Consider the following 27,719-nt stretch of genomic DNA (forward strand, 5'->3'; position numbering starts at 1 on the left):
TGACTTTTTTCACTGTTTTTACCCCGGTGCTAGAACTGCACTGGCATATACTGGGTGCATAGTATGTGTTTGTTGAGTGAATGAGTGACTCATTTACTTTAGTGATGGGTGTTAACCAAAGGTGAAGGGTGGGGTCGGGGGAAGAACAGGGAAGAGGTGGCCTCCAGAAAAATCCCCTTTGCTTAGAGAAACCAATTTGATAAATTAATTCTCATCAAAGTGTTAGTGACTTGAGGGTTAACCAGGAATAAATACAGTGAAGGCAGAAGGAAGGGACCTCGGCTCACCACTGAGGCACTGTCTGTGTAGGATTTCAGGCTAGGGATGCCCAGATGGGAGAGGTTTGGGGGGAAGGTTGGGCCCCCCAGGTCTTATCAAATTGCTTATAGCTTGTAAGCAATTATCTGGGCTTCCTGTCTGGGAGAAAATGCCAGATAATCTTTGTATTTGGAGAGTAAGACCACAATGATACAGGAAAATGGATGTTTAACTCAGGAGAGCCGTGGAAGGACGTCGCCCCTGTCTTTAGATGTCTGAAGGGCTGTCCTGAACGTGGGAGATTCGCTTCGGCCTCAGAAGATGGACCCTTGGTTGCAAACCACAAGGAAGCTGGTTTTGACGCTTTATAAGGAGTAATGGCGGGCTGTGAGGGCTCTGAGAATGGGCTTCCTAGAGAGGTGGTGAGGTTGCCATCATTGGAGGCATTCAAGCAGAGACCAAACGACCACTTGTCTGTGGAGCATTAAGTATTGGGTGAGCTTCCTGCCACAGTGCTTCGGTCCTCTGACTCGGACTTTCTGGGGCTGCTTACATTTTGTCCTGGGTCCGCCTGCCAAGGAAAGAAGCGTGTCTTGAAGGAGGCTCCAGTGTGCTTGAAATCCAGTGGCTGTGGCTGCCTTAATGCCTGGAGCGACTGCTCCACTTCACCCCTTCCCCTCCTCCCCCAGGCTCCTTTCTGAGCCCAGAGAGATGAAGCTGTGAAGCTGCGCAGCTGAGGCAGACAGACAGACAGACAGACAGAGAGCTCCCAGCCTCTCGCCCATCACAGATCTCGCTCTGCTCACGCCAGTCACCGTAGGCAATCACGTGTCACTTGTCAGCAACCAGAGTCAGTTTCTGAAATGTATAATGTGTGCCCAGTTCATGTCCAGCTTCTGTTGAGCCAAGCGACTGACCCTCGGTGGCTCTTCCCTGAGCCCGCGTAACCGGGGCTTCCAGACACCTCGGGGCCGTCCCGCTGTGAATGCCACCGGACTTACACTCACTTGCCAGTGAATCTTTGTCACACTTCTGCTTAGTGCGCCAGGGAGACTGGCCCCTGGGTCTCTGACACCAACCATTGTGCAGCTTCTCAAATCATATCAGAAGCTAGGGGCCCCTTAGGCACAACAAAAAAAAAAAAAAAAAAAAAAAAAGAAAGAAACTTGGGGCCCTTGGTTACAACCCATCCTCTTGGGTCCAGAGCCCCTAACTAGGTCAGTGAGCTTCGCTGATTCAGAACCTGGCCTTGGAGGGTGTTGGAGGGTGTACACCAATGATGACTTGAACATCTCAGTGGAAATCAGAGTAGACTAAACTGCCGTGAAGACTAATTCAACTCTAAGTTTGGAGAACACAGTGGTGAACCTGACAAAAGCTCTGCCTTCTTGGAGTGAACACTCCAGAAGGCTCAGGAAAGCCTAGATGATAGGGTTACCTCGTCTACTCGTCTTCATTTTCAGATAGGAAATCATGGTTCAGAGAGACCAAGTAACTCGCCCAAAGCCACACAGCGAACCAGTGAAAAGCCAAGACAAGAGCCAAGGCCCCCGATTCCCGGGCGGGTGCTGTTCCCTCACCTTGCAGGGCAGGCGCTAGACGGGGAGGCAGCACGGGCTTTGGAGTTATAGCCACTGCGGTTGAAACCTTGCTCCTTTATTTACCAGCTGTGTGAGGCTGAGCAGATTGCTTAACCTCTCTGTGCTTCAGTTTTCTCATATGTAAAACATGAATATTAATATTCAAAAGTCTATGGTAGGGGTCAAAGGGATAACCCCTGTGATGAGCTTAGCACAATGCCTGGCACACAGTGAGCCCATAATGGCTGCAAGCTGCTGTTATTATCATCTGTAAACCAAGGCCTGTGTCACCACCCCAAGGACCCAGTTCCAGAGGCTCACACAGAGCCACAGGTGTGTCTCAATGTGCTGTCACTGCAGGTGCTCGGGATGGAGAGTAGGGACCCCTGGCTCCCAGGTCCAGCTCTGCCACCGACTCACCATATGATCTTGGGGATGCATTCACCTCCTGTTGCTGCTAGAACAAATTAACACAAAATTAGTGGCTTCAAATGACCAGATCTGTTATCTTACAGTTCTGAAGGTCGGAAATCCAAAATGGAACTCATGGGCTGAAATCAAAATGCCTGTGTTCCTTTGGCCTTTTCCAGCTTCTAGAAGGTACCCACGCTTCTTGGCCCATGGCCCCGAATCACTCTGACCTCTGTTTCCATCCTCACATCTCTCCTCTGGCTCTGACCCTCTTGCCTCCCTCTTATAAGGACCCTTGTGACTGCACTGGGCCCACCCGGACCATACTCTCCCCATCTCAGGACCCTGCACTTAACCACATCTGCAGTGTCCCTTTCGCCGTGGGAGGTAACGTATTCTCAGATTCCAGGGATTACGACGTGGTCACTTTAGGGCATTACTCTGTCAGCACAGGGAAGTAACTTCACTTCCCCGGGCCTGTTTCCCCACCTAGGAAGGAGAGGGTCGGATAGCAGTTCCCTCCTTTCCACCTGCGCGAGTTCTTTCTGATGACTCCTCACCCCCGGCGCCTCGCCCTGAGGCCACTTCCCAGCAGCGCGCAGCTCTGGCCCCAGTGACAGCAGCCGCCGCCGTGCTGGGACCTGCTGGAAACTGCAGGGTGAGAGGGTCTGCCACTGGGATTCCGGGGGTCCCCGTGGCTGCCGCTGCAGGAGGAAATATAAATCTAACAAAAAACCAGTCTGATTCCTGCCTTCTCAGGAAAATCAAAATGGCTTTGTTGGAAAATTGGTTTGGAGCCGGTGGGGTCCTAGAGAGAATGTTATGGGCTGAGGTGGGGGGGCAGCCCTCGTGGGGAGGTGTCCTGGAGCGGCTGTGACAAGCAGTGCAAGACGGGGGAAAGCCACCAGGTCACTCCAGAGAGAGGCTGGCAAGTGAAGTCCCACCAGTGACCCGTATGTGTGCGAGCCGGGCAATGCTGGCACGCCGTGGTGTCACGGAGAGAGGCTGGACTTTGGTGACAGCCAGGCCTGCCCTTAAATCCACCGCCTCACGGACGAGCCGTGTGACTCAGGTGAGTCTCACAGCTTCCTGGAGCGCCGGTCTCTGCACCTGAGACCCGCCCCACGTTTGTACCCGTGTTCGTAGCAGCATCAGCCACAATAGCCAGAAAGTGGGCGCAACCCGAGCGTCCGTTGGATGAGTGGATAAACAAAACGTGACCATCCATACAGCGGAATATTATACAGCCTGAAAAGGAAGGACATTTCGACACAGGCTACAGCATGGGTGAACCTTGAGGACGTTAATGCTAAGTGAGGTGGGCCGGTCACGAAAGGGCAGATACTGAATGCCCCCACTTGTCTGAGGCACCTTCAGAGCAGTCAACTTCATACAGACAGAAAGTAGAATGGGGCTGGGAGGAGGGAGGAGGGGAGAGCGCATGTTTAATGGGGACAGGGTTTCAGTTTTGCAAGACAAAGAGAGTTCTGGAGATGGATGGTGGTGATGGTGGCACAACCGTGTGAACGTACTTTATACCCCTGAACTGTGCACTTAAAAATGGTTAAGATGGGGAGGGTACAGCTCAGTGGTAGAGCCCATGCCTGGCATGCACAAGGTCCTGGTTTAATCCCCAGCACTTCCATTAAAAAAAAATGGCTAAGATGGTACATTTTGTTATCTGTATTTTGCCACAAAATTTTAAAATTTTTGAAAAATGGGACTAGAAAAAAAAAAACCACCCCAAAGCAGAGCACCCCAGCCTCAGCACGAATGACTTTCTGGGCTGGCTAGTTCTCTGCCTCGGGGGCCGCCCTGCGCACTGTGGGATGGCTGGCGGCACCCCTGCCCTCGGCCCACTAGATGCCAGGGGCATCCCACCCAGTTGTGGGAACCAAAAGTATCTCCAGACATCATCAAATGCCTGCCAGGGGGCAAAGTCGCACCCAGAGGAGAACCACTGCCCCTTCAGGGCTGTTGAGCAAGAAGATTAAATGACACAGTAATGGTGAAGTATTTGTAGTGCCTGGTAAACAATAGGCGTTTCAGTGACTATTACTTCCCCATAGAAAGTCGTCTCCACAGTGTAATCTGAGGGGTCCACTTAACACACATGCCCCTCAGCACCCCCAGGATGCTCAACACATGGCTTCTTCCAGATGGCCCCGAGCCCACCGGCAGAGCCTAACTTGGGACACTGGGTGATCAGGACAGGTCCAGGGAGAGAGTGACAGCGGGTGTCCCTGAGCACTCCGAGGTAGTTCAGAGCATCAGTCAGCATGACTAGAGGGAGGTACCAGACTCACGGGGCCAGTCTTAGACTTCCTCATGCTGGCCTTGCCAGAAAGTTCTAACCAGTTCATCAGTAATAACTAGACACAGGTTGGTATCCTCAGAGCTCTGCCCAGGGCACAGCTCATAACACACACCTGTTACTAATGATGGAGGTGACAGCGATGGTGGTGTCAGAAACAGTGGAGGTGGACATCACAGTGGAGATGGGGGACACGGGGGAGGTGGACGTCACGGTGGAGATGGGGGACACGGGGGAGGTGGACATCACGGTGGAGATGGGGGACACGGGGGAGGTGGACATCACGGTGGAGGTGGTGGACATTGGGGAGGTGGACATCATGGTGGAAATGGTGGAAGTGGCAATGGTGGTGACGGTCAACATGATGGCAGTGGTGATGATAGTGGAAATACATGCTTCCCAGAGAATAAAAATGTAAGCCCTCAGTGATCACCTCTGCTCACTTCTCACCAGGGGAGGACAGACTGGGAGAACTGCACGGTGAGTCAGTCAGATTCCATGCTTGTGTGCGTGCCTGATGCCGGTGTCCTGGGGCTCAGGGTGGGAGTCAGGCTGGAGTGGAGGACGGCAGACACGAGTCACATCCCTGGCGCAGGATCCACTCTTCGGTGCTGCCCCTTCTCCAGGCTGTGCTCTGCGGAGCCAGGACCAAGCAGGAGCCCTTGCCCCGGTGCTGCGGATGCAGCTTCCCCTTGTAGAAACCAGCTGATTGCCTCATCAGAAGTGTCTGCCGGCGGAGACGGGGAGGACAACCGGGAATTCTCCCCTACGCGGCAGTCGATGTTTAATGAAAGTGGTGGCGGGGAGCAGAGGTTAGCTCTATAAAAAATTAGAGCTGATGTTCCCTGGCGCCCTGCCCCCTGAAGCAGGCGCAGCCCTGCCCGCCATCAGGGGTGCCCCCTCGTGCAGTCTTCCTTTGCCGCCCGAAGTGGCTACAGCAGGGACCTCGGTACCTGCAGCTCCAGGTGCTTGGAATGAACTAAGAGCCCGATGCCCCCAAAGAACTGGGTTCCATCCAGACTCCATGTGACCTTAGACAGGTTGCCTGACTGCCCTGGGCCTCTTATCTATAAAATAAAGGGGAGAGTTGGGGGGGTAGTAACGTGTCAGAGGTGCCTTCGGATCTAACCGTCTATGAGGCGGTGGAATCAGCAGGCGGAAAGTCTGGCCATGCGTGTAAAGGAACCAAAGCTGCTTGTGTTTCCTGGGCCTTTAGGTTGGGAGTTCTGGGAGGCTGGCGGGGAGGGCCTGGCCGGGTGTTTCACTGGCCCAGGCTGAGCCCTCTTCCTCCTGTGAGCAGAAGGCAGCAGTGGTGAGCTCCGGCCAAGAGCAGGGGGACCAACGCCCTGGAGATGCGTCCTTCCTCCCGTGGGTGGGGCGGGGAGCCCCCTTCTCTGGGAGCTGTCGCTCCACCAGTGGTTAGGTGGAGGGGATCAGCCTGGCTCCCATTGTGACCAGGGCCTTGATAAGACTTTGGAAGCTCTTAGCACAGGTCTTGGGCAGGAAAACCACTCCAAGCGGCCGGTGAGCACACCATACGACGTTCAGCTCGGCTGGTAATCAGAGAAATGCTAATTCAATCACCGCCATGCTCTTCCGTGGCTTATCCGGTTGGCAGAGATGAAAAAGCAACAAAATCCATCGTGGGCGTGAGTTCAGTGATGCTCTCACACAACCTCCAACTGAGGGGAATGTGTCTTGGGGGAAATAATTAAGAATGTGTCCGTGGTGCTCACCACAGCTTTGCTTCTAGTGAGAAAAAGACCTGGAAACGTTCCGGGATTGGGCAGGCGAATCACGGCTCATCTGCATAATAAAATACCCTGTAGCTGTCGCAGGTGGTGTTTGGTAATTACGCAGGTGGAATGGAAGCGTGTTCGCAGGGTGGTTATCCAACAGAGTGGCCGAGTGTGCTTCTGCTCTGGGGACTTACGTACCTGCACACAGAGAAAAATACAGAAGACGGTGAGCCACTGTGCTACACGTGTATCTGTGGGTTGTTCTATCCTTTTCTTTTAGTTTATTTCTTTTGTCTCATTGTGCACACAGGCTTTGCGTGAAAGTGGAATTAGGAAAACACAAATAATGTTTTTTAAACAAAGTTTTTTTGGGGGGTGTGGTAATCAGGCTTATTTATTATTTCTTTTAATGGCGGTGCTGGGGATTGAACCCAGGACCTCGCGCATGCTAGGCATGCACTTTACCACTGAGCCATACCCTTCCCCCTACAAATGTATCTTTAATGAGAAAAAGTGCTTAGGAGAGCCTGTCGTTAGGCAGGTCCCGAGAGGCCAGATCAGGGGAAAGAGATCCTCTGGCTGCGGGCCTGTTTGCTGGCAAAGGGGCGAGAGACTCATCTCAATCTACCTTCCCCGTGTCATCAGCTATTTTGGGAGAGTGGCAGCTCTTTGCCGTCTCCAGCTCAGGTGTCAGCAGCTGGGGAGAAGTCATCAGTCAAGGGGAGGGAGCCTGGAGGGGTGGCTGCAGGCAGGGAACCCAGCCACCTGCCCTTCTCTTCTTCTTTTTTCCATTTTTTGTTTTACTGAAGTGTAGTCAGTTTGCAACACTGCATCAGTTTCTGGTGTACAGCATGCTGTTTCATTCATACATATACATGCATATATTCCTTTTCATATTCTTTTTCATTGTAGGTTACTACAAGATATTGAATATAGTTCCCTGTGCCCTGCAGAAGAAACTTGTTGTTAATCTACTTTATATATAGTAGTATCTGCATATCTTGAGCCTCCAATTTATCCCTTCCCATACCCTTTCCCCACTGGTAACCATAAGTTTGTTTTCTATGTCTGTGGGTCTTTCTATTTTGTAAATAAGTTCATTTGTGTCATTTTTTTTAGGTTCTACCTATGATTGATATCATATGGTATTTTCTTTCTCCTTCTGACTTACTTCACTTAGAATGATGATCTCCAGATCCATCCATGTTGCTACAAATGGCATTATTTTATTCTTTTTTGTGGCTAAGTAGTATTCCATTGTGTGTGTATATATACACCACATCTTCTTTATCCAGTCATCTGTTGATGGACATTTAGGTTGCTTCCATGTCTTGACTGTTGTAAATAGTGCTGCTATGAACATTGGGGTGCATGTATCTCTTGGCGTTAGAGTTTCCTCTTAATATATGCCCAGGAGTGAGATTGCTGGATCATTGGGTACATCTATTTTTAGTTTTTTAAAGAACTTCCATACTGTTTTCTATAGTGGCTGCACCAAACCACATTCCCACCAACAGGGCAGGAGGGTTCACTTTTCTCCACGTCCTCCCCTGCATTTATCATTTGTGGGGCTTTTTAATGATGGCGAGTAGCCCGTCCCTTCTGAGGGTGCCTGGGGGAGAAGGGGGGTGGTTCTGAAGGGAAGGAGGAGCAGTGGGCCGTGTTCTGCTTGGGCCTGAGTGAGCCGGAGCCCACTTCTTTTCGGTGGTGGGTAGAAATGGGTTGGAGGAAGACCCTTGCCAAGGCATTTCTTGTTTAGTCTCCATTTCTCAGCTGGATAACCTGATGCAGGTAGCTGAGTGTTTGTTTTCTTTGCCAACTGGGGTCACCAGAGTCGTAGCCTTAGAGTTGTTTTGTGGCTTAGAATAGTGGAGACAGTGCGATGCTTAGAAGGCTGTCCAGTGTGTGGTCAGGCTGCGGGGGGTTGGCTGACAAATAGTGGGGGCTCTTTGTTTTTGTTCCACCTGTTTCAAAAGAACAGTAAGAGTTTCCGCCTCCCATGGGAGAAACACATACAGCTTCTTCCTCCTCCCAGGGAACCGCAAAGTACCTGCTGATGACTTTAGGGAAAAGGACTTCTGTCCTGCAAGGGAAGGGACCTGCTTGTCCAGCACCATCGGCCATCAAGTGGGACGGTCTCTCCGTTTTGGGAGGCAGTTTAGGAAGCCCTCTGTGGCTGCACATCTAAGCCACATTCTCCAATCCTGTCTTTATTCAGACATTCATTCAAAAATATTTTTTGACAGTTCTAGGTACTGGAATACAGCAGGGAACAAAACCCAAAGCCGGACCTCACAGAGCTGACATTTGAATGGGGAGGGGCAGGGAAACAGAAAATAAACAGATATATACACATGTAATAATATGCCAGGTGGTTCCAGAGAGAAAAATAAGCCAGGTGCGATGGATGGAGAATGGTCGTGGTGGGGCTGGGGAGAGCATCTCCGATAAAGTGACATCTGAACAGAGACCTTAAGAAAGCGAAAGAGTGAGCCAGGCAGAGGGAGCAGGTGCAAAGGCCCTGAGGTAGGTCTGTGCATGGGGTGTCTGAGGGATGGCAAGCAAATTGGAGTGAAGGGTTTGGGGGACAGTGGTAAGGACTGCGGATTTCACTTTGAGAAAGATGAGGAGCCTTAGTCGGGGTGGGGGTGGGGGTGTTGAGCAGAGGAATGGTGAGATGTTTTTCTGTAAAGAGAGATTTTGGACAGCCAGGAGGACAGAAGCAGGCAGACAGCATAGGCTCCTGCAGTTTTATCAGTAACAAGGCTGACGGTCTAACCTCCTTCCTCTGAATCCTGTGTCTCTCACTCATTCAGTTCTAGACTCAGGGCGGTAACTGTGTTATCCTTTTTTGTTTGTTTGTTTGTTTGTTTTTTGCTAGTATTATTTCAGGAATCATGTGTAACAAGTAGGAAGAGTCCTCTACATCTTGGATTCACTTCATTGAAGACAGAAATCGTAAAAATCGATGGCTCCCAACCTTTTTGCCGCTAAGAACGTGTTCTGTTAATATTTCCAGACCCCAAGTTTGAAAGATTTTTATCTACCGACTTGCACATTTGAATAGTAGTCCCAGGGGCCTTCTCACAAGCTACTCCTTGCTTACAGACACCCCCAGCCCACCTTCAGGACCCCAGCCAGGAACCACACTCCAAGATCCTTCTCACCCCGGCATTTCTGGCTTGTTCTGGATTTTTCCTGTTCTCCTGATGTTCGTGCGCTGTGTGCCCTGCCTGGAGCTCAGCAGTGGCTGCAGACACGAGAGACACAGGCTGCCCCTTTGTCAGGGGAGGTACGGGGTCCAGGGAGAAGAGGCCTGACTCAAGGGAAAGGCGAATACAGGAAGCATTCAGGGTAGGCTTCCCAGAGGAGGTGTTTCCTGGGTTGAGTTTTGAACACAAGTTGGCAAACTTCCTATAAAGGGCAAGATAAGAAATATTTTAGGCCTTGTGAGCCGTATAATCTCTTGCAATGACTGAAACTTGCCACTGTTGCACAAAAGCAGCCTTAGAGGATGTGCAGACCAGGGGGCCTGGCTGTGTTCCAATAAGACTTTATTTACAAAAACATATGGGAGAGGGAAGGAAGGGGGATTTGGGCCTGGAGCTGTAGTTTGTGGACCTCTGGCCTTGAAGAATAAGGAAGCAGCCCCCAGGCCTTGATTCCAGATGGACTGAGTGCAGAATGTGTCCTGTGCTTCCCAAATGCGACCCTGTGTAGTGGTCATTTTTTCCAGGCAAAGTGAGAGCTATGAGGGCCCTGGGGTGAGTGTTTGTTAAGGCCAGTGTAGCAGTGTGTTAACCTATTTGACGTTATCCTGGGCTTCTTAACTTCAGTGGTGGACAGATGTTCTCTCTTTGGTAAAATGATGATGGTGTGTGTGTGCGTTTAATGCCCTGAGCAGAATTATCGGCTGCAATCCTGTCTGTCTCCTCTGTTTCTTTTTTATTTTTTAATAATTCTTATTTTTTTATTGAAGTGTAGTTGATTGACAATGTTAGTTTCAGGTGTACAGCAAAGCAATTCAATTATACATGAATATATATATATATATATATATATATATATATATATATATATGTATTTTCAGATTCTTTTTCATTACAGCTCATTGCAAGAAAGTGAATATAGTTCCCTGTGCTGTACAGTAGGTCCTTGTTGTTTATCAGTTTCCATATAGTCATGTGTATCTGTTAATCCCAAACTCCTAGTTGATCCCTCCCCTCCTCCTCTATTTCTTATTTTTAAGTTTTTTGCCACTGTGTAAAATTCAAAAGCCTGAGGACCACAGGTCTAGACTCCAGGCTCCTGAGAGACCTTAGCCACGGGTGGATGGTCTTATCCTCAACTTCTGCCCATGACTTTCCTTCCCTGGCAGCCTGCGGGACAGGCAGACACCCATTTCCCCAAAGGGTTACAAACTCACAGGCCTGCACAGGGGCCAGCAGGTGACATGAACGAGGGAGCAGGCTCCCGGCATGTGTCCTGTCTCATTAGGGCAGCCTGACAGTTGTCTCCATGTGACAACATTGCCTTATCTCCTGATTAAATGTTTTTTTAGATTCTTTAAATAAAAGGGCACTATTGGTGCACTGCCAAAAACTAAAATAAAAAAATCTGTTGCAGCCTGAGCTCCTGGCCGGCATCCTTTAATCTCTTAATCCAGATTCTCAGTTCCTGGCAATGACTCCACACGTAGCCTTTGGGCATCAGCCAGTGACAATCATTTGGGAAGATCTTGTATCTGGGGTGGGGTGAGGGGGGTGCCAGTCCAGCCCACGAGGCCGCAGCTCATGGCGTTTCTCGCCCACACTTTCGGATTCCACCCATGCCTCTCGCCTGCAAGGCCTTTCTCGTTCCTCCCTAATAATCCTTCAGACTCCAAGGTATTCGTTCATTCCGTAAATATGGATGAGTCCTTACCAGACCTTCTCGACACCTCGGCTCATCATTCTCTGAATTCGTAAAGCCTTAAGTCGGTTCTTAATCATGTATTATCTTCCTTCCCGATTGCTCGATGCATTTTAGCAAAGGCTCCTCTGTCAGATGATAAACTTCCTAAGGCTGAGGACGTCACTTTCTTCAGCATGACAGCCAATGCAGAGTGAAAGGGAGAACGCAGGCTTTGGAGCAAAGCAAACTGAGAGGGTGGTTTGAATTCTTGCTTACTCATGTAATAGGACGTGAATTGCCAAAGGTTTCTGAAGCCCGCTCCCTCAGCTATGCATTGAGGGCGACGCTGTTCACCTCCCAGAGGGAGGTGAGTGGTAAATGATGGATGTTAGGGGATGTGCACTGCATCAGTACACAGTAGGCGCTCAATAAATGCTACCCCCCGCCCCCACCCCCACCCCCACATTCTTCCCAGTTTAGGACAAGGGTGAGGGCTCAGGAAGAAGCAGGTGAACAACGCTGAGTTGGAAAATACGCATAGTCTTTCTTTTCAAAAATCTGCCCAGTGCGCCTTCTGTGTCTCCCCTGGGCTTTCCCAGCCCTGCTCTGCACCCAGTGTTGATGAACTCGGGACCAGCCTTTTGCAACGTGGCTGCTCATTCTTGATGAGATGCCCGATGCAGGCTGTTTAGAAGACTCTGGCCCTCATTTAAAGAGAAGGAGCAGACCCAGAAGCACATGAAAAGGTGCTCAGTATCACTAGTCAATAGCGAAACGCAAATCAAAACCACCAAAAAAAAAAAAAAAAAAAAAGAGAAACTACTTGACTCCCATTAGGATGGCCATTTTTAAAAAAATTTAAAATAGCAAGTGTGGACAAGCAAGTGTGGATATGAAGAAAGTGCAACCCTTGTGCGCTGCTGATGGGAACGTAAAGTGAGTAACCATAGGAGAAATCAATATGGCGGTTCATCACAAAATTAAACATAGAGTTACTGTATGATCCCGCAATTCCACTTCTCAGTATGTACCCAAAAGAACTGAAAGCAGAGATTTCAGCAGATACCTGTACGCCAAGGTTTATGGCAGCATTATTTATAACAGCCAAAAGGCGGAGACAGCCCAAGCGCCCATCAGTAGTAGATGAGTGGATAAACAAAATGCGGTGTCACCATGCAATGGAATATTATTCAGCCGTGGGAAAGAAGGACATTCTGACACATGCTACCACATGGGTGGATCTTGATGACATAAGCCAGTCACAAAACGGCAAATAGTGTATGATTCCACTTATATGAGTAGGCAAGTTCAAGGAGACAGAAAGTAGGGCAGTGGTTACCAGGGGCTGGAGATGGGAGAATGGGAGTTATTGTACAGAGTTTGTGGGATGGAAAAGTTTTGGAAATAGATCATGGTGATGGTTGGACATCATGGTAAATGTACTTAATGCCACTGAATTAGACACGTAAAAGTGGTTAAAATGGTAAGTTTTATGTCAACAGAGAAATACAAATCAAAATTAATTTAATAATTAATTATTATTATTAATAATAAATTAAATTAATTTAATTTTAAACTAAAATTAAAACAAAATACAAAGAATAAGAAAGAGAAGGAAAAGGAAAGGGAGCAAGAGGACGAGGAAGTGGAGGAGGAGCAGAGAAGACGCCACCACCGGCTCGGTAGTCAGGATGTGCAGAAACCTTTGACATTTTTAATCCTTAACAAGTTCCACCTCCTACCTCAGAGGTCTTGAGCAAGCAGAAGAAAGAAGACAATTTCATCTTAATTTTTGCCTCAGCTTCCTGTAATTAGAGAAGCATCTCTCTAGCTGCTGCTGAAAAGTATGAACTCTGATGGTTGATTTCCTGTGTCGCCTGGATTGGGTGGGGAGGCCCAGATATCTGGTCAGACCTTATTCTGAGTGTGTGTGTGTGTGAGGGTGTTTTTGGATGAAATTAACATTGGACTGAGTAAAGCAGATGGCCCTCCTTGCTGCCGGTGGGTCGCATCCAATCAGTTGAAGGCCTGATTAGTGCAAAAAGACCAACCCTCCGGCGAGTAAGGGGGAACCCCTCTTGCTTGATTGCCTCGAGCTGGGACATCAGTTTTTTCTTGCCTTTGGACTGAACAAAACATTGGCTCTTCCGGGTCCTGGGCCTGCTGGCATTCGGATTGGAACCACACCGTCAGCTTTCCTGGATCTCTAGCTTCCTGACTGCGTGTCTTGGGATTTATCAGCTCCATGACTGCATAAGCCAATTCCTTATAATAAGTCTCTTTATATATCTCCACATCCTACTCATTCTGTTTCTCTGGAGATCCTGAATACAGGTACCCTCCTGAGATACCTGGAGTCAGGCATGTGTGTAATTTGAAATCTTGAAAACCTAAATAACACTAACAGTGGTTTTTTCCAAGCATGAGTCGTGGCCAGGCACCATGGTAAGAGGTTTTCAGATATTCCCTCACTGTATGCGCAGAACATCCTTGCAACGTGATGACTGGGGACGCAGGGCCTGGCCCAGGGTCACAGGACATCGGGAGGTGGAGCCAAGGGGCTCTGTTCTAACAGTCACAGGACAGTTTCCCTCCACCTGTGCATCAGCATGCCCGCAGCGCCCTCTCCTGTCAAGGGAGAGGCTAAGCAAGCACCTTGACCTCAGGCTGTCCAGGTCAGCGCCTGGGGACCAGGAGCGTTGCTGGAGCGTTCTAGGGCATCGCTTTAAAAGACACTCTGCCTAAAGGGAACTTGTTTTGAGGCACCGGGTGGGGCTGGGGCAGTCTTAGGTCTCCCAGCCTAGGAGAGTGGGTGGGACCGCATAATGGCTGGGGTCAGTCTCAGCTCGGTCATTTCCTGGCTGTGTGGCCTAGCACAAGTCAGTTGACTTCTCTGTGTCTCAGTCTGAACATCTGTAAAATGGGGATGGTCACAAGCTCCTGTTTGGGTTGGCCTGAGGATGGAGTGGGCTGATGATGGGTGTGAAGCCCTAAGAGCAGGGCCCGGCACACATGAGGTGCCCTGTAAGGTGCTGGCTCTTCTTCGCTGTTCTTAGCTCAGACAGCTGAGGAGGGGGGCTCGCGAGAGGAGGGAGAACATTCCAAATCAAGTAGGGATGTCACACGCCCCTCCTGCCCTCCCCGTGCCCACGCCCGCCCATCCTCCGGGCTTCCCCCCACATCCTCCCACACTCTCCGCTCAGCTCCTCTAGGGCTTTCCCTGGGCTTCTCCTGCGAATTCTCACTGGCTTAAAATACCACTATTCTATCTGCACATGTGTCCCGCTGCCCTCCTATTAGATCTAAGTTCTCTGAGGCCAGGACTGCGTCTTTCTCTTTTTTCCTTCTTTCTTCCTTCCCTTCCTTTTTTTTCTTTTAATCTAGCATAAAGCCTTATCTGTTTTGTTTAGTGCATGAATTAAAAAGCCATTTAACAAATTAATGTCTGCTTAGTGACTTAGAGTAGCCCTGCCTTGGAAGGTTACCTACTTAGCCAAGCATTTCAGTCTAAAACAGCATTTGTCAATCAGGGAGTTCTGCCTCCTTCCCCGCCGTCCTCCCGGGGACATGTGGCGCTGTCTGGAGACATTATTGATCATCACTCTGGGTGGGGATGCTACTGGCATCTAGTGCGTAGAGGGCAGGGATAATGATAAACATCGTGCAGTGCACAGGGCAGCCCCCTTCATCAAAGAATTATCCAGATCTGAATGTCAGTAGTGCCGAGGTTGAAAAACCCTGGGCTAGGGTAACTCCTGCAGGAGAGAAGAGGGGACTCCAAAGCCAGATGACCCCCCCACTCCTGAGTTCTGCAGTCCTTGCCTATGTCCTTAGAGCACCCGGGCAGCAGTGCCTCCCCCCGTCCTCTGGGCACTGCTGACTCTTATTTCTCTGCCCTTTGTGAGCTACGAAAACCCATTAAGTCAGTGTATCTTATCGTGAGAGGTCCATCGAGCGTGGGTCTGGAGTCTCCCACCCCTGGTGGGCTTGTGTATGCCATTTTCCGAGCAAGCCTGTTTCCTCTAGCCACTGAGAGTGACATTTTCTAAAAGTGTCGCTTTGTAAAAATGCCAAGCCTGATCTCAAGGCACAAAGAACATTGGCGAAATCAGAATTGACTTGAGGAGTCATGGTCAGCAAAGGCAGGATTAAACGGCAGGCTCTGTGGACTTGTGTTATTTTGTTGGAGTTGTTGTTTTCCAGTTAATACAGTCTCTCTTGGTAATAATGACCTGTTATGGGTTTGAAGATGGCAAATATTATCTTGGCTTTAGAAACTGCCTGTGCTTCATGCAGTCCATTGGTGTCCATCTTGTTTATTTTTGTAACATCTTTGGCTGGTGGGGAAGGGTGGGGTGGATGTTAAGAAGAGGCAGGTCAATTGATTTTCTTATTTTTCCATGGAAGGAAATAGCTTCTGTAAGGGAACCCCAATGTTACTCATCTTAAAGCTCTCTTGTTCTCTTCAAATGCATTTAAAATGCTCAGAAGTAGTAAACGAAAGGTTAGCTTCTTTAAGAATAAGAAACAGTCAAAAATTGTAGTCAAGTGTAAACTGGAGAAACCTGCAGAACTCTGGTCCAGCTAATTCCTTGGGTATCTAAGGTAGGCGCTGATTCAGGGAGAGGAGGGAAGGTGAGTCTGGTTTCTAGGCAACGATTCCCAAGGGGAGGAGAGCATTGGTGGGTTGACTGTAGACTCCGTAAAAGATGCACCAGGACAGAAGGAAGGAGGAAGCTCAGCCACTCTTCCTCTATCTTCTGTTTCTGAGCTAGAAGGAAAGAGATACAATAATAGTCCCAAAGGGTGGTGGCAGGGGTGCCGCGCACTTAGCAGGCTGCTCTTTGCGGGACAGAAACCAGCTAATTAGTGAGGTGTGAAAAAATCATTCTGACTTTCACATAATGCTGGAGATGGGTTGAAGGCAGCTTTTTGAAAGTAGGAAGCACTGAAAAAGAGAGCAACTAAAGATTTTCCTGAGAACTGAAAGGAAACTAAAGGTAGATAGATTTTGCAGACAAGTGAGCTTAATGTCAAAACGGTGTCTCAGTGTCTCAGTGAAGTTATGTTGCTAAAGGCAAGCTATGTGAATTCTCTAGGTGTCAGTTTTCTCATCCATAAAATGGGTATAATAATAGTACTTACCTTATAAAGTTGTGAGAATTTAGAGTTAATATGCATATAGCCCTTAGAATGGTGTTTGCATGTAGGAAGCTCAATATGAATGTTAAGTTACTACTACTTTATTTTTCTCTCCTCTTCCAGATCAGGAACAGGTCTGACCTCTTTATGCATTTTAATATCATGAATTTTCTTATATCTGAAATTTGTGAAATAATGGCAGTAATTTGACTTTGTATATAGTTTGAACCGTGTAACTGTGTATCTGTTAGGATGTGTAGATTGTGCTTGGCAACAAACAGTCTTTATAGCTTAATACTAACACAAGTCTGTATCTTTTGTTCAGATCCACTGAGGATTTGTATTAGTCTGTTAGGGCTGCCATAACAAAATAGCCACAGCCTGGGCGGCTTAAACAACAGAGATTTATTTTCTCACAGTCCTGGAGGCTAGAAGTCCAAGATCAAGGTGTGGGCAGGGTTGGTTTGTGCTGAAGTCTCTCTTCCTGGCTTGCAGACGGTCACCTTCTCTCTGTGTCCTCACATGGCCTTTCATCTGTGCACAAGCAGGGAGAGAGAGAGAATTCTCTGTTGTTTCTTCCTCGTCTTATAAGGACACCCGGCCTATTGATCAGGGCCCCACGCTTATGACCTCATTTGACCTTAATTACCTCCCTAAAGACCCTATGTCCAAATGTGGTCCTATTGGAGGTTAGGGCTTCAACATACGAATTTGGGGGTGGGAAGATGCTATCTAGGACATTCTGGTTTCTCCCATAATGATTACTCTGGGGCTTTTACAAAAACTTTAAGTTCCATTCAAGTCAACTTCTCCCCGCTTTTGTGTGTGGGAGGGACGCACCTGCTTTGCACTTGGTAAGCACTCAGTGTGTTGACTTTAAGGCAATCCTGGGCTGCAGCCTAAACCTCTGTCTCGTTCTGCCTGCCCTTCTCACAGGCCTGGATGAAATCCAGTGCTCCCTGCCCATGGAGAACAGGAGGGTGTTCCTGCACGAGCTGTCGGAGGCCAGCTTCAGCGAGTGCAAGTTCAGCCTGTCGCTCACGGACCTGTTTATCATCATCTTCTCCGGCGTGGCCGTGTCCATCGCCGCCATCATCTCCAGCTTCTTTCTGGCCACCGTGGTGCAGTGCTTCCAGAGGTGTGCTCCCAACAAAGACACCGAGGACGAAGACGAGGATGAGGACGACTGATTCCTCGCTTTCCAGGACCCCCGCCGGTGGCTCCCCTCCGAGAAGAGAGGGCAATGCTGAAAACAGAATCGACCACTGTCAGCGACTGACCAGAGTGGTGTCTGCCCCATGCCTTGTTCCCTGGGTGTGCCCGGTAAGACCGCCGATCTCCGAGTTTAGAATCTGCAGAGCAGAGGAGCCCAGGAAGGATACGTGGAGGAGAGCCTGCCTCTCGGCTGGAGGTGTGTGTGTGGGGAGAAGATAGCCAAGTCGGGCTTCAGAGCGGACAGCTGGGAACAGCGGAGGGGGGTGTGAAGACTGGCAGCAGTGGCCCGTGAAGGTGACCTTGTGCCGTCCACTTCTCTGACCTGGACTGGGAGACCAGGAAGCCTCTCTTTCCTCCCGAGAGACAGCAGCCGAGACAGTGGGGATTGGAGATCGGGTCCGTCTCCATGGGAGCGGGGCTTCTGCTCCTTCTGGAACAGGCTTCGGCCACCTTGGCATGTTATGCAGAGAACAACCCCATGTCTGGCTAAAATGGCACCAGGGAAAAAGCCGAGACCTGGCCAAAGGGTGTTTGTTATATTTTCGAGTGAGTCGAAAAACTGTCGATAGAACTCAAACCTTGATCCTTATCCTAAGAGGTACCAGCTCACAAAGGAAGGACAGTTGTTTTGTACAATTGTAATGACCTTTGCTCAGAGTCACTCTTCCCTCTGAAGTACCAAGTTTTTCCCTGTCCCATCCCGCCCCCTACCTGCAGTGTGAGTCCCAGCTCAGCCAGACAGTGCCTGCTCATTCTCTGTGATGGCTCCGTTCCAGACTTGTCCTCTCCAGAACTTGTGATAAACTTCCCTGGAGGCCAGGATTCCAAAAAGGCAGGTTACATCGGACCAACAAAATTAAAAAAAAAAAAACAAAAAAACAAAAAAACCCAAAAAACAAAAACCAAGAAAACTGGGTCTTGGTGTCTGAAAAACCTCCATCAGTGGCCTTAGGGTGTGTGTGTGTGACCTTTCTTTGGAGCATAGGCTGTGATGGGCAGTGTTGTCCGGGATGTGGAATGCAGCACTTTGACTCAGAGACAATATGAAACAAGGGCATGCGCCCAGCAGTCTGAGGCAGGGTGACAGCTGTTAGCAGCACTGGGCCTTGCTGGGGACGGACCCTTAGACGAGGGGCTGGTGCGAAACTCCTGGGGTGTTTCTGGGAATCATCTCTGCATTGTTTCCTATAATATATCCCTTAGATTTCTTCCTCCGTTGCTCCCTTGCATCTTTGCCTCCACGAAGAGTTACTGACTGCTTGCTCAGTGCACTGGGTATGCGTTCTGTAAGGAAGACAGGGTCCCAGCTTGCTTGGGCCTCCTGTTCTTCTGGGTGGAACATAAAACGAACAAGTCAAAAAAGTGTAGTTGCAGGTAGTGATCAGCCCAATGAAGAAAATAAATGAGGTCTTAAAAAAAGAAAGAAAGAAAATAAATGAGGTCTTGTAGGGAGAGTACCTGGTTGGTAGGAGCCAGTCTAGAGTGGGAAGTTGGGTAGATTAGCCAGGGCTGTCCGGAGAAACACAGCCAATAGGAGATCTGTCTCTCTGTCTGGATTATAAGGAATTGGCTCATGCAGTTATGGAAGCTGAGAAGTCCCACGGTCTGCAGTCAGCCAGCTGGAGACCCAAGAAATGTTGGTGGTGTGGTTCTGAGTCCAAAGGCCTGAGCACCAGGAGAACCAATGTTTAAGTTCTAGTTCGAGGGCAGGAGAAAACCCAGCTCAGGTAGACAGGGAGAGGGAGAAGGGGAGGGAGGTAGGGAGGGAGAAATTCCTCCTCCCTCCACCGTTTTGTTCTGTTCAGGCCCTCAGGGGATTGGGCGCTGCCCACCCACTTCGGGGAGGACGATCTGGTTTACTCAGTCTACAGATTCAAATACTCGTCTCATGCAGAACCCCCTCACAGCACGCTTTCTCGGGGTGGTGTGCTGGACGCCAGGAAGGGCAGCCTGCACTTGCTGGGAGCACCCAGGAGGAGTTGACTTTGAACCTCAAATTCAACATCTTGGATCCATTTGGGAAAGTCAAAACTGCCAAAATATCTTGTCTCACCATCTTGCTCTCCTTAAGGTCTGATGACCAGAGGATTCCGGCAACATCACAAATGAATTCATCTCATTGTGAAGCAGGTACCCCCAGTGCAGCCCCTGGACCTGGGCACTGGGCCCCTATTTTGGGTCCAGTGCTTTGGAGGACCCCTGTTCCAGCGCTCCGCCAGCCGTGCTCTTCCTCTGGGGTGAGGAATCTGTGGGGCCAAGGGCACACCGCTGTAAGAACCAGTGTCTTCCTCTAGCACGCTCTCTGGGTTCTTAGGACCTGAGAATTCCCTGCACAGACAACCCCAAGCTCTAGAGTGGGCGCCTTCCCCCCATCCCTCCCCCAGGGTGGACTGAGTGGCCAGGCAGTGGATCTGAGTTGGCGGGGGACCTGAATAGAGGCTGGATGTGCAGGCTGGGTGTCCACACACTTGTGCACACAAGACCCTAGAGGCTCAGGACGGAGCCAGGGCGGGGAAGAGAAAGGGGGAGGTCCTAGATGGCTCAGGTCTCCCCACACCGCCATATTCTGGGGCAGATGTCCAGGAATTCAAGAGTCATCATTTAAACCTGGTCTTCAAGTCATTAAGAAAATATTTTTGTCAAGGTAACCAGGTGGAACTATGTTTTTTTTTTAGCAGTTTATCTTTACGACTTAGGAATGTTTAGACAGAGGTGTGTGGAGGGTATTTGTACTCTTGTCCTGGCTTCACAGATATCACAGGTCGGCCTGGGGGCCACAGCAGGACCGAAGGGCAGCTGCAGGCCCTGGCTCTGGTCCTGGAACTGGATACTGCTTCTGCCCTGCGGGGCTGGTCCACACGAGCCTTTATGCAGAAATTTCGGCTGAAAAATGCACGCACACTGATTGCTCTCACCAGCGATGGAGAGGATTTGCTTTGAATATCCATGCTTCCCCCTCCCTTTCCCCCTCCCTCACCAGTGTTACAGACATGAATTCTAGGTGCAGCCAGTGGCTGGGAGGGGCAGTTTCCCCACCTTTAGTACATTTAACTGGACCCTGGAACACACCAAGGCTCTGAGTCTCCTTAACAGCCACAGGCCCCGGGCCTTGGTCATAAAATCCTTTTTAGTGGCCTCGAGTGGCCTTGCAGTTTAAGTAATTCATCATTATTATTAAGTGGTCTGTTCTCACCAAAACCTCCCCAGAGCAGACCCCTTGGGTTTCATTTGCCTGCAACCAACAAAATAGCCTTGTTCTTTAAGACTCCAGACTAATAAACCCACATCCAAACCTGACATTGTTTTTCTACGTAAAAGAATTTTTAAAAACGAAAAGAACGCTGTTCTCTGCTGTCTGCAAATGTGATCCATTTTCTGAAAACACACCTTTCCAGGGTGCGAGTGAGTTATTATATTTTGGCCTTGGAAAAAATACGTGTGTTTATGGTGAAACGTCACACCCATGCTCAGGACTGTTAGGAACTCAGTGACTCTCTGGAGAGCCTTTGGGACCTGAGCTGGGAGTGCTTTTCCAGGACAGACCCACCCTCCCAGTCTGAACCTCTGACTGTGAATAATCAGAGGGAAGCAATTGCCTGTCAGCCTCAAAAGGACCCTTCGGGGGTGGAGGGTAGGTCTTCAATGGAGTGTCCACCTGTCCCCTTAACCAAGTGCCCTGCGCTGTGCCAGGGACCCTCTGGGAGCCTCAAGCCCTCTCGTGTTAAAAGAGAAACACTGGGATGAGGGTACAGCTCAGTTGGCAGAGCGCGTGCTGAGCACGCACAAGGTGCTTGGGTCAATTCCCAGCACTTTCGTTAAAAAAAGAAAAGGAAGAAGAAACACTGACTTCTTGGCTGAATTGATGAGATCACCATGAAACAATGGGAGGGACGCCCCCCTTCCCTCCTCCGCCAGAACCCTCACGGTGCCTCCCTGAGCACCCACCCGAGAGGGTGCCCCTCAAGAGAAGAGTAAGACCAGAGGTCAAATCCCAGCATCAGAAAACAGGCACCCAGAGCCAGCCCTCGACCTCGGCAGGTTTCTAAAGAGCTCAGTTCTCCTTTCTACATGTTATCAGCCCTGGCTGTTAAATGTTAGCCTTTGCACACATGTCCTGGGGTCCACTCACCAGAAATACGAATGAGGCCACATGCACACTTAGGTTATGTTGTCCTGGTGGATCCCACGTGCCTGACTGCAAGTCAGCAAAGGCACCCCCCGCCTATCCCCCACCCCACAGACACTATTTACAGGGGTGGGGAGTCTCTCGGGCTAAAAAACCCAGTCTAACGGCATCCACCAAGTGTCCAGTGTGTCTGATGAGGGTTCACACTTGCCCTGGGCAGGGTGGCCTCCACCAACGGTGTGGTGGCTCCTTGGGGGACCCCGTCTCTGCCCAGGTGTTTGCTCCCAGACTGCCATCCCTCCCTCACCCTGCAGAACCACAGGGTGTTTTCCACGGACAGTCCACCTCTGTGAGGTCATACTAGACCCGAGGCCAGGCTTAGAACCAGACCCCCTAAGAGCCTCCCAGTTTCCCCATCTCTGGCTTCCTCCCTCACGTTGTGACTCAGGTTTATCAACATGAGCAAATAAGATCCCCTGGGCAGGGCTGGACTGCCTGCAGCCATGGCAACCACCCAGCTGCCAAACCAGACGAGACTCAGGTGGAACAGGGATGCAGACGTCGGAGCCATTCGTACCTGCGCTCCCTCCTGGTTGAGGGCGAGGCTGAGCCTGGGGCAAGGCCTGGGCTCTCTGCACCCCCAAGAGCTGCCCAGGAAGGTGAGAAATGCAGGGGCAGGACATCCCCCCTCGGGGGCTCTGAGTCGGCACCATGGACTTCTCCCCCTGCCCCATGGAATCCTCTGTCCCCAGAGACGCTCCAGGAGGTCAGAGCCAGTGGATCGCCATCCCTAAGCACCAGCCCTTGACCAGGCCTGGCGGACAGGAGTGCTCAATTGTCATATGAACAGAGGAACACACACTTCCCCAACTGAAGAGGGGACACCATGTGGCCTCCCTTGAGGAAGGAAGTCCAAGGGAGGGAGGAGGCTGGGCAGAGTCCAGGCTGGGACCCAAGTCAGCTTACTGCACTTGACCCACAGCCATTGAAATGGTCCTAACAGAGCATCCGGGACTAGTATTACTGGAGCTTTAAAAGAACAGATTAATAAAGCATTCTGGTATGTGAGTCAGGGTATCCACATTCCACCTGAGTACTGCAGGGCAACCGAGCTGGCCCTTAGATCGAGTGATGCTGCTGTGAGTGGTCCTCACCCCTCTCCCCCTGCCCCATCCCCATCTCTCACACCCGTCAGTCCAGGGCCCCTGCAGCTGGCTGTGACCTCAGCCTGGGATGCTCTTCTCCTAGATCCTTGCCCATTCTTGACATTCAGGTCTCAGCTCAAAGGACACATCCTCAAAAAGGCCCTTCTGCAGATCCCAGCTAAAGAAACCCTAACGCATTGTCACCCTATTTCATCCTCTCACAGCACTTGTTGTGCGGGCTTCCTGGGTTTTGTTTGCTTCCTTGTGTACCGTTTCCTCCTCTCTGGACTGTGAACAGCAAGATCAAGGTCCATGCTTATCTTGTGTATCTTGGATGCCCAGGGCCTAGACCTGTTGTGGGCTTGGCAGAAACCTGATAAATATTCATGAAGTAGATGGATGAGGTGGGTGAGTGGATGGATGGATGGATGAGTGGGTGAGAGAGTGGATGGGTGGGTGGGTGGCTGGATGTATGTATGGATGGGTGAATGGGTGGGTGGGTGGGTGGGTGAGTGGATGGATAGATGGATGGGTGGGCGGATGGATGGTTGGATAGGTGGATGGATGGGTGAGTAGGTGAGCAGAGAGATAGATGAGTGGGAGGATGGTTAGATGGCTAGATGGCTAGATGGAAATTTTTCTTCCCTTTCCAAAGACTTGGGAAGCCACATATAACATGTGAGGAATATGACAAAGGAAGGATTTAGAAGACATAATGAGTAGGTTAGAGGAAAATGCTTCTTCATCTTGTCGAGGGCACAATTCTGAGCCTTGGGCTGCAGTAAAGTCAGGAACCACTTGTGGCATTTCCTTTGTGCTAACTTGCCTATCTTGGCTGTACCTCTGAAACCTTCTGCTCTGCCTGCTGTGGGCAGCTAATTACAGATGGAGACCCCCAGACTTCACACCTTGCCATTCATCCATGAGCTGGGAGGACAAGCTCCCCTCAGTGGCGGTGGCTGCCTCTGCTCCTCTTGGGGTAACCCCACCCCCCGCGCTCGCCTCAGCTTGGCACGGCCAGCCGTGGCATCTGCAGCTGGGTGCTGAAAGATTTCTCTTCATGACCATCTGACCCCTAATTACTCCTGTTAATTACTTGGACAGCTTTCCCTGCACAAAGGGCTTAAACCCAGGGAGGGTGAGGAGGCGACGCTCTTCGCCTGTCCTTGTCCACCACCTGCCTCCAGCGGGAGAAGGCTGTGTGCCGTTCAGGTTACTATTCAGTGCTCTCAGTGGAGGTCAGTCTGTCACTTTGATGATTTCCCTCTAAGAGCGTATTCTCTCGCTAATCCTGCATCCTCCAAAGTGCATGATTGCTTGTTGGAGGAAACAAGTGTGATGGGTGGAGAGGTGGGGAGAGCTGATGCAATGTGGAATTAATGGCCTCAGTGATTTCTGGTCCACACTCTCACTCCCAGGGAAAGACCAGCATGGACAGAAGCCCAGCCCAGGACAGAAGTCCAAGCGGGGCATTAAATGCCTGCGCCTCCCACGCCCCTCAAGCCATCATCCGACACATCGCCAAACCCCCTCCTCTCTGCTTCTAGGGAAGTGTGTGATGGGCTCCCCGGTTGTCTGGCTTTGCACCCTCCCCTCATTTGCCCCGATTTGTCCTGCCCAAATCCTCCTTGTTCTAGATGCTTTTACGTGGGACTCCCTCCTTCCCTCATTCATACGTTCATCCGTCATTCATTCATTCAACATTTGTTAAGTGTTCCCCCGGGCCAGGCACTGGACATACAGCAGCACAGGACAGACAGTCTCTTAACTCATCACAGGCGATTTTCCATCAGAGAAAAGTCAAACACGCGATCACAATAATGTGATGAGTTAAGACAGGGAGTGCCAGTGCCTGGAGAGCCCAGGGCAGGGGCCAGCTCAGGATGAGAGGCCAGGAGAAGGGTCCCTGGTTAGAACTAATGACTCCAACCAAACCTCTGCACTAAGAGAGGACCAACTGCTAACAGGGCTTCTGGGAGCATCAGGCTGTGTCCCTAGGAAGACCCCAGCCCCCCATCAAATGCCTGCCTGGGGGACCTCGATGCTGCCGGGAAAACTTACTGCTGTTCTAGCCAGCACCTGACAGAGACCCTAACCTCCATCTCTCAGAGATTTGCTAAAAAGGGTTTACAGTTGTGAGTCCTTCCTCTGTCCCTTTGAGAGGCATGTGTACCTCCTACAACTCGAGTGCATTCTCTAGGGCCTGAGGACCACTCCTTTGAAATGAATCATCAGGAAGAGAGGGCCTCTCTCCCAGTCCCTGCGGGGGGATGGAACGTCCCATCTTCCATAACCGCCAGCTCGCAGACACAACTGCTCTACCCGCTTGGCTTGTGCTCCAGCCAACCCACCAGTCCCCTGCAGCCCTTTGCGTCTCTGATCGTACTGGACACCTGCTCCCCCTCCTTCCTTCTACCTTTAAAAGCCCCACCACCTCTGCACAAGTGGAAACAGAGCTCTGCCCTTCCCTCACAGTCAGCAGTCACTGAATAAAGTCTGTTTTCACCACTTTAACTAACTTCCAGCCGTGTTTTATCATTGACACTGTGGGAGGGACATTTAATCTGAAGCTGGAAAAATGAGCAGTGGTTAGCCAGGCTAAATTGGTGGGCCTGGGGCCAGGAAGTGGGGGGAGAATGCTCTAGGCAAAAAATAAGGGAGAAACCAAGAGAGGCTTGGAGGAGCTGGGGGTGGAAAGGGGGATGAGGTCCTTGGTCCTTGCTGGCACGCTGCCTTCCATCCCCAGTGAGAGACTCTGGCACTAACCGAAGTTTCTCCTGCATCCATCCAGCCTCCTGCCCTCTGCCTGGTCAGCTCTGCCCAGCGGGTGCTCAGCCTGCCCAGCCAACTCCCTGCTGGGCTGGCTCAGGGCTACCCAGCCCTCTCTGGGGACCAAGAGGATACTGCTGTCCATGGCTTTTTTTTCCCCATTAAAAAGAGCATGATAAAATTCACATATCATAAAGTTCAGCCTTTTAACGTGCACAGCGGTTTTAGCATTTTCACAAAGTTGTGCAACCATTGTTACTATGTAATCCCAGAACATTTCATCATCACAAAAAGAAACCCCGGGGGGAGGTATAGCTCTTAGCACGCATGAGATCCTGGGTTAAATCCCTGGTACTTCCTTCAAAAACAAATAGACCTAATTACCTGCCCCCCAAAATAAATAATTTTTTAAAAAGAAAAGAAAAAGAGAAATCCCGTACCTATTGGTAGTTACTCCCCATTTCCCCTTCCTCCAGCTTCTGCAACCACTAGTCTGCTTTCTGTGTCTATGGACTTCCTGCTCTGGACTCTTCATTTAAGTGGAATCATCCAGCATGTGGCCTTTGGGGTCTGGCTGCTTTCACTTGGCATGATGCTTTCAAGTTTCATCCATGCAGGAGCAGGGATCAGTATCAGACCTTCGTTTTCATTGCTGAGTAATAGTCCACCATGTGAGCATACCAAATTTTGTTTACCTGTTCATCTTTTGATGGGCATCTGGGCTGTTTTTGCTTTTTAGCTACTGTGAGTAATGCTGCTATGAACATTCATGTATGTGTTTTCTTATGAATGTGTTTTCGACTCTTTGGGTTATATATATATAGGAATGGAATTGCTGGGTCATTTAGTAACTGTTTGACTTTTTTGGGAACTGCCTAATTGTTTTCCAAAGCAACCACACCATTTTCCATCCCCCCAGCAACGTAGGAGAGTTCCTGTCTCTCGGGCCACAAGAACACCTGCTACTGTCTATCTTTTTGTCTTTTTGATCACAGCCATCCCCGTGGGTGTAAAGCAGCTCCCAGCTTCTCCTCCCGTCATTTCACTCACCCTTCTCCACTCTGGCTTTGCCTCCAGGGCAGTACTGGACTCCTCTGTGGTTCCTCCTGGGGGCTGGTGAGAAAGCCTCACAGGTGGGTTAGAACCACTCAAACCCAGGGGCTCAGACTAGAACACCTGTTCTCTTCTGTGATGTCCTGGAGAAAACCCTTCATGGGAGCAGAGAGCCCAGAGTGACCTGTGTCCCATGTGTGAGACTGTGAGCCTGGGTTCCTTCCCATAAAAGATGCTCAGTGAGGCTCAGCCAAGGAGCCGCCCAGCTGCAGCCTTTCTGTCCTCACCGTCACAGCTGTCTTGGGAGATGGAGATGCTAACTAAAAATTGGCACTCGTCATCTGCCTCTACAAGGATTGGATCTTGCTGACACTTGCCATCTAAGTCTGCTTGGATTAAATCACGAGCCACTGCAGCCACTGACGTCCCCCACTCCCTGAAAGGAGTTCAGGGTGGAGATCAGGACTGAGGCGCTCTGTGCTCCGGGAAAACTGGCAGAACAGGCCTTCAGATCAAGATTTTCAGATTTTATGAGCCCAATTCTTGCGTCTCCTCATATCTAGAAAAGCAGTAAAATCAGTAACGGTGCCACCTGCTCCTCAGGACTAGCAGCAGCCTCTGCCTAAACGTGTGCTTGACTGCATGTGCCCCCTTCACTAAAATCATACATAACACTGAGCTCTCCCCTGCCTCCTCAGAGCAGTTTCTCAGAGCTGTCTGCGGTGCTGTCTCCCAGGCTATAGTTCTCATTTTGCCCCAAATAAAACTTAACCCACAACTCTCACGTCGTGTGATTTTATTTCAGTCGACAAAGTCCACACTCCGAGAGGGAGGTCAGTGCCCTGAAAGGGGAAAAGAAAGAAGAGCTCTCAGAACACAGGCTCTGACCCAGTTGGGGTGAAGGTGGATTGCTTTTGGGAGGGCAGGCCTTGGGGCCAGGAGCAGGCAGGCTGTCCAGGACCCGCTCTGATTCACAATCCCTGCTAGAAAGGTGCACATGTGCCTCTCTCAAGGGGAGCCGCATCACTGGGCAAAAGGAGGTTCTCCATCATTGCAGCGGTGGCGGGGATGATA

At 50.2% G+C, this 27,719-nt stretch overlaps 1 protein-coding gene across 1 annotated transcript in view; it reads left to right on the plus strand.

The window, feature by feature from the left end:
* The window catches only part of LRRC38 (leucine rich repeat containing 38), a 31,510-nt gene extending 12,740 nt beyond the window's left edge, over window positions 1–18,770 (plus strand). The window contains exon 2 of the mRNA XM_011000869.3: window positions 17,274–18,770. Coding sequence (XP_010999171.3) covers window positions 17,274–17,527 — 254 coding nt within the window. The 3' untranslated portion in view covers window positions 17,528–18,770. The remainder of the gene's footprint in view (window positions 1–17,273) is intronic.
* The last annotated feature ends 8,949 nt before the right edge of the window (window positions 18,771–27,719 follow it).

This window comes from Camelus dromedarius, chromosome 14, assembly GCF_036321535.1.
Source record: "Camelus dromedarius isolate mCamDro1 chromosome 14, mCamDro1.pat, whole genome shotgun sequence".
Taxonomy (NCBI): Eukaryota; Metazoa; Chordata; class Mammalia; order Artiodactyla; family Camelidae; genus Camelus; species Camelus dromedarius.